This window comes from Stylophora pistillata, chromosome 4 (genome assembly GCF_964205215.1).
Source record: "Stylophora pistillata chromosome 4, jaStyPist1.2, whole genome shotgun sequence".
Classification (NCBI taxonomy): Eukaryota; Metazoa; Cnidaria; class Anthozoa; order Scleractinia; family Pocilloporidae; genus Stylophora; species Stylophora pistillata.
This window is the reverse complement of record NC_142522.1, coordinates 4,903,525-4,910,338: the sequence shown is the minus strand read 5'-3', so window position 1 is coordinate 4,910,338 and position 6,814 is coordinate 4,903,525. Positions and strand designations below refer to the sequence as shown.

At 38.7% G+C, this 6,814-nt stretch overlaps 1 protein-coding gene across 1 annotated transcript; it reads left to right on the top strand.

Moving 5' to 3' along the window:
* Nucleotides 1–2,715: 2,715 nt before the first annotated feature.
* LOC148732088 (uncharacterized) lies at nt 2,716–6,739 on the top strand. The gene is made up of 10 exons (XM_088756326.1): nt 2,716–2,876; nt 3,314–3,489; nt 3,661–3,733; nt 3,819–3,932; nt 4,298–4,554; nt 4,643–4,751; nt 5,180–5,401; nt 5,643–5,756; nt 6,100–6,180; nt 6,567–6,739. Exons 1-10 carry the CDS (start codon nt 2,840–2,842, stop codon nt 6,737–6,739), a joined length of 1,356 nt encoding a protein of 451 aa, XP_088612452.1. The 5' UTR covers nt 2,716–2,839.
* Nucleotides 6,740–6,814: the final 75 nt, after the last annotated feature.

Sequence of the window (6,814 nt, the reverse complement as noted above, 5' to 3'; positions counted from 1 at the left end):
CAAAACAGAATGAACAAAAAAAAAGAAAAAAGATCACCAACTTTTTGCTTCATTTGCTACATGAAGCTTTGTATTGTGAACAAATAATCCAAATAGAAGAGTCTTCAAAATCTCGTGATCTTGAATTTTTTCTTTATTTGGCTAAAGATGTGTATTATGAGCAGATGATACCTACTGGTAACATGTGGCTGCATGGAAACAACAATATATCACATCTAGTACACAAAGATTGTCAATTTAAATATTTTGATATTTAAATATTTTTGATATGTTTATTTAGGAGTTTGATTTTGTCTTACATGTGATTTAATAAAATCTCATTTTTGTTAATGCTTTTACTTCTACAAGGAACTTATATTCACATGTAATTTCTTCCTTTAATCTAAATACATACAAGAGATAGCACTTGCATTATAAACATCGCTAATTCGTTCATCAAAGCAAGTGAAATTATATGAACCTTTGGTTGCTGGTGACTCAGACAATCGTCTATCCGTCCTTTTGCTAGCTCTATGTTTGTTTGTTTGTTTGTTTGAACACTTCACTGGTTTTTCGTTCCCCTCATTATTTATCCACTTCTCGTCGCTTTAGTTCGCGTTTGCTTCTCTGGTTAGAGTCATTTCATTGGTTTTCTCTGGCCCTCATTTCGAATAGGAGTCTAACCCTTGGTGGCAGGTGACCCTTGAAAAGCCCCTCTACGTTGAATCTGTTGAGATCACCGAAAACCTGGACTGCTGTCGACGAGATAATGGAATTCTTAGCATCGACGTATCCACTGATGAAACCAGTTTACATCCATCTTGTACCAAGTTTGTGTCCTATGGAAAGTCGTGGGGTTACAAAGTACGCTGTTCTCCACCAGCGCGTGGACGTTACGTGACATTCAAGTTGATTGGTATCAATGTCACGCTAGTTCTTTGCCAGGTTGTGATTCGCACAGTTGGTAAGTTTCACCAGTTGCAGTTAATTAAAAAAAAAGTTAAAGTAAAATGTGCACGTAACTATGGTATCCATGACCTTTGATATGTGTCTGCGAAGCGTACTCTTCCAAACGAACCGCAAGAGAAAGGTCTCTGACGCAGGTTTGTTTTATAATTGCCTCATCGTTTGGTCACAAGATAATGGACTGAGATTTAAAATGTCCCACCTTGTTACTGTTAACATAGCTAATTTCAGAACAGTTATCCAGATGAATGTACACACATACTCATAATACTGACAAAGTAACGATTGTAAAGCTTCAAGGATAACTTGATAACTCTTTGTCATCCAAAACTTGTAACTTCTCGTACACATCATAAATTTCAAATGCCATTAATGTGTATAGGGGACGTTCATCTTCATTCATTTGTCTTCAATTCATTGTTGTTTTGTAGAGTTCACCAGCGAAATCCACGGAGTTTGGCGTGATGCATGGTATAACGTTAACTACGACACTACAAAAACATCAACTATGCGCGAAAATCCTGCTTTCCAATATACGCCACAAAGCCAAATAGTTCTTCGAGATTTCGATGCACCGGTAAATGTGGCAGAAAACTACATTCAGCGTTTGACTGGTTACTTACAGGTAATTTTTTTCACTATAACTGTGAATACAGGTCATCAACTAACTCAACAAAATCGTCTCTAGAGTCAACAACAGATTTTTCTATGTAGTTAATGACTGCCTCACCCCGCTTAAGCTTTCTTGAAAACACCATCTACCAAAATCGTAAAACAGAAAAATCTGAGGAAGGGTTTCATTATCTGAACGAATACAGTAGTCGAAATAGTACATTTGCTTTTTCAGAACTTCCATTCGTGCACTGGAACCGGTATAAAATCGCGTGAATGGGTGGAAAAAGAGAGAGACAGCAAAATAGCTTCTTTGAAAATAAATAACCGCAAATGCAATCTCGTGTAGCCTCAGGTTATTCTTCGTCCTTCCTTTGTCAATTAAGAAACTGCATTTATCCTTCTTCAGGCTCCTGAGAGTGGTAATTACACATTTTACGTGGCATGTGATGATTTATGTGAACTATGGATGCACGATGTTACTGAGCAAGTCATTGAAACTGTTGATAAGAAGTCAGAAAAGACTGTGTCGAAGCAACCAATCATCACTGTTGAAAGATGGACTCACCATCAACAATGGGACAAGTGAGACACGCAAAATAATAATTGATATGATTAGGGTCGCTTGAAACTTAGATGTGCATCGTAGTGCCTTCAAAGATATTCGGGAAAAAAATTTTCGACCGATTCTTAGGCACCCCAAATTCCGGATCTAAGTCAGAACTTATGTGCGATCTTATGTTGTGGTATTTATTACAACACTTTTTTTGAAAGTTTACACACCTTACCTTTCCAAATAGAAAGTAACTATCCAAGGACAGGGGGAAGTAGCCTTACTCGTGTTCGTTTCATATGCAGAGAAAACCGCCGCAGGCTTTTAGGTATACACCTCAAGGTTTCTGGGCGTTCTTCTTCTTAGATCATATACGCTGTCTTGTTTTTTTAAGGTATAAAGCCCAGCAAACATCACAACCAATATTTTTGGACAAATGCCGCATTTACCAAATGGAGGTCTTTATGAGTGAGATAGTAGGCCCAGACCACGTATCTCTGGGCATACGTAGACCAAATGGTGAATATGAACGGCCTATTCCAAGAAAAAGACTATTTTGGACTAAACCAGGTATGACGGACGGTTATGTTGTTGGGTATAGCAGCTGTCATGGCCGCAAGCAAGAATCATTCAGAACTACACCGTGGTGATTATTAAAAGCTGCTTCTCCGTTCAATTCTGATAGGGACACGTAAACTAGAAGTGACACTTGAAAATCATGAATCATCCATGTTTGGTTTCGTCGGTGCGGCATTGCGTATTTCAGGTGAGTTACTCAGGTCTTACATGTTAATAATGGGGATTCCTGTACTTCTAAGTTACCCGGAATAATTAAGCGCTACTATCAAAAATCACATATCTCTCAATTAATCTTTCAGATTTTCTTTTTCAGTTTTAAAACCTGTGCCGGTATTATCGTCGATATCAACATTAGCTAGTCAGTATTACAATAATCATCATTAAGATCTATAACTTTTGTTATTATTAGTATTACCATTGTAGGGAAAAAATATTTTATGTTTGTGTCGATGTTTCCGTTGCTCGGAAGAAATATCTATAATACTATTACCCAAAAAAAGGCTTAATTGTAAAAAAGTGAACCCTGGTGGTTGATGAAAACGTCTATTAGAGTACCAAATAATCTGGTACTCTAATAGACGTTAAACCTAGCATATAAAACATCACTACTTTCATTTTAAATAGGATTTTTCCAGTTCTGTTGTGATGGTTTGTATTGCCCAGACTGCCTGCTACAACTGAATATCACAACGCTAGGACAAAATATAACAATTAACCCAGCAGTGAGCCTGTCTTGTGTAAACACATCCTTCACGGCTGTTTTCGACGCAATCAAACAGCCGGGAAATTTTACAGTGAAGGTGAGTATATAGGCTTTAAGTGTGAGATCAAGATGGCTCATCCTTGACCTCACACAGTCAGTGTATCTATACGAATAGATATGCTGACTGTGTGCTACCAGAGGAAGGCTCCTTGTACAGGCCATTTTATACAGCGCACTATTCACTTAACATTTCTCCATATCAATACAGATTTCCTCTTCGTTTGCAAGCAATCTGGAGAGTACTGTCCATCAGAGGGTGTTAGGTCATCTCCATCTTCAAGGTGAAGTCCTTTCTCGTGTAATTTTTAACCTGTCTTCTGATTTAAAATAAACTAATTTTGATAATTTCATTGATCTACTTACTAGCCGTGGTGTTAAAAGAGTGCTATTTCCAATCAGAATACTACGGATGGACACAACCTGATGACATGCCGAAAAAGTGGAAATTAACCGATGCTAAACCCTTCGTTAACTATCCAGGTTAGTTGAAAGCAGAGAGCGAAATCTCAGAGCTATACATAGGTACTGATCATAATCACTTCGTTCGACAGGGGTGTTAATTTGGCAAAAAGGAACAAATCTGAAGAATATTGAAGGGATAGGTCTTTTCCAGGGCTAGATGCTTCATTTGCCTGTCTTTCGTGCCCCATGAGTATGAGTGTTAGGCTCTGGCTGCTGTGCTATTTCAGCTGTCTTAAAAATCAGTTTTGTTTCTTTAACACTCTCCCGGCGAGACAATGAACATTTAAACTTCCCAGGCACACTTTCTCGGGTCCCTCCAGTTTTGGCTCCCTGAAAACGCGATGCGTTACTGCAACTGTATAAGATTCCTTTTTACAATACAGGTAGCTTTGCCTTTGTTGATGGGCCTTACAAAGCACAATTGGACAGTCCTTTATTGCCATGGCAACCGTTCCATAAATCTGTGGGCTTATGTCTGCGTTTCAATTACCTCATGCCCGCTAAGTCGAAGCCGACTCTCAAGGTTTACCTAAGGGACACAAGTGAAGAGAATCTGGTGTTAATATGGAATTTGACCGGAAACCACGGTGAAAAATGGTCAGAGGCTCAGGTTGCTTGGCCAGGAGCCGGAGGAACTCAGGTTAGAACTGAGAAATGGGGACGAAATGAACTCACGTCTCATCATTCAATCGAAGCTTGATTTTTTTTTCTGGGGTTTATTCTTTTAGATCATTTTTAAAGGAGAAGGCGTTCTTGAAGACGAAATTAACGTTGCATTTGATGACGTCATTATAACCACTGAGAATTGTTTACTACGACCCTACTTTGCTCAGCCAGGTGATCCTGTTTTCATTAAAAGTAAAAGATAGCTTACAACTAAATTAATAACGTTTTCATTGTGAATTCGTCAAGTACATTCTGTTATTTTCCTTTGTTACCTGTGGTTATACAAGGCAATGAAGTAAATGGCATTCAATGTCAAGACGTTTGAAAGAAATAACAGCTAATTAAATATTTGATTAGTCTGAGTGCATCTTTTTTGAATGAATAGCTATTGTTTCAAGCTAATGACCGCAGCTACACAATCTTAGACATTACGAAAAGACATCCAGCTGAATGTTAACCACTAAAATGGCTGATGTATGTTGAAACTTTATACTAACTTCTGTGCCTATGTTCAGTTTCTCTCAGCAAACATTCCGCCGGCTTTCCCATCAAATCGAATTTGTTCCATAAGTGATTCTTAAATTTTCCGGTTGCGTTAGGTTTCAAATGTAGCGAAGATCGGTTTACCTGTAAGAACGGCGAATGTGTCAAGAAGAATTTGCTGTGTGATGGCGACTTTGCCTGCAAGGATCATTCAGATGAAGAGAATTGTGAGTGTCCTTCCAGTATGTTCGCCTGTAAAGGAGGAGGATGTCTCCTAGCAACGGCAGTGTGTGACGGTTACGAGGACTGTTCTAGCGGAGATGATGAAAGCAGCTGTCGTGAGTTAACTGTTACGTGTATTTAGTCAAATGATCTTGAAGCAGATGATATCTTTATGGTCTATAAAATGCCGACTGTTAAGGACCCTAGACTTATCTCCAATTAGTGAAACAGCAGTTGCCCAGACTATTACGCTCAAGCGGGCCAATTAAGCAGTTAGTCTCCAACGAAATAGCAATTTTCTAGATTATCGTCGTCTGGTAGTTACTAAAATGCGCCAATGATAATTTTTTTTGGCAGGAAATCCATGTCCCTCCAGCCATCAGTGCCTTGATGGATCGTGCATTCCCTGGTCAGACACTTGTAGTCAAACACCCTTCTGCAAGGATGGAACTAACACACCATCCATATGCGGTAAGCAAGATCAGAGTGTGAATCAAGCGTAAAAAGAGGGGTAGCAGTTGGGTAACCGTGTCTGCTGGAAAAAATGATGGTCTGCTTGTTGTTTGCTTGTTTTGGATAGAATGAAAAATCGTAGTCGGGTGGTCCTCCGCATGTTTTACAGGATTTCCTGTATATAGATTCTCCAGGGGTTTCCCTTATCAGAAGAGATTTATATGTAATTTCAGTTAGATTTCCTTATGAAGAGAGCCAGTCACTAGTGGTGATGCTCTTAATTGTGTAATTAACAGAAGTTTGCAAGTCAGACTTACGTAGCTGTGGTTTTCACGTGGCATTTCATCTTTCTGGTTTCCAGGTTCTACCAGGTGTAATCTTAACGATTTGGCGTGTACCTCCAAAAATTCCACTGGACAAAAGAGATGCAGATCTTTCAGAGGTAGAACGACTTCAGTGTTTCTTCTATACTAACTTTGTTGTGGTTAATTGCAGACCTAATCAGCTATTCTAATCAGACGACTCTTTTTCTTACTAACTCGTAGAGGAATAACTAAAAACTACTGCTTTTTAAGCGAAGCATATGGTCCAAACATGCACAAAGTGTTCTCTAAAGTGGAAATCAGTAAATTTATTTGTTTCTCAATGGTAAATTCAATTTATTCGCCAGAATCAAATTATCTTAAGAACTTGTTTATTTCATTTTGTCCATTCTTTTGAATCACATGGCATTTCTTTAGCTATGATAATTTTTCTATGATTGTGTTTTTTTGCCTGTTTGTTTTCTTTCCTGTTTTTAAGTAAATAAGTTTCTATTGGTCCTATCAGGTAACTGTAACTTTCAAACGGACCACTGTGGACTAAAGCCTGACAAGAATGCCACTTTCCAATGGACCGTGGGCACTGGTCAGACGCAAACAGAAAGAACTGGGCCGAGTTACGATCACACTTCGTTCAGCAAGGATGGTAAGGCAGCCTTTGCGCAGAAATCACTTCAGTGAGGAAAGAACCAACAATGGGCTAAGCAGAAATAAAGGCTCCAAATGAATTCAATTCTATCGAAAAAATTGATAACG

Coding starts and splice junctions, on each gene's coding strand:
- LOC148732088 (XM_088756326.1), top strand. CDS start 2,840: ATGTTTGGTTTCGTCGGTGCGGCATTGCGTATTTCAG. Junction 3,933..4,297: donor ACCCTTCGTTAACTATCCAG/GTTAGTTGAAAG, acceptor TTTACAATACAG/GTAGCTTTGCCTTTGTTGAT. Junction 4,555..4,642: donor CAGGAGCCGGAGGAACTCAG/GTTAGAACTGAG, acceptor TTATTCTTTTAG/ATCATTTTTAAAGGAGAAGG.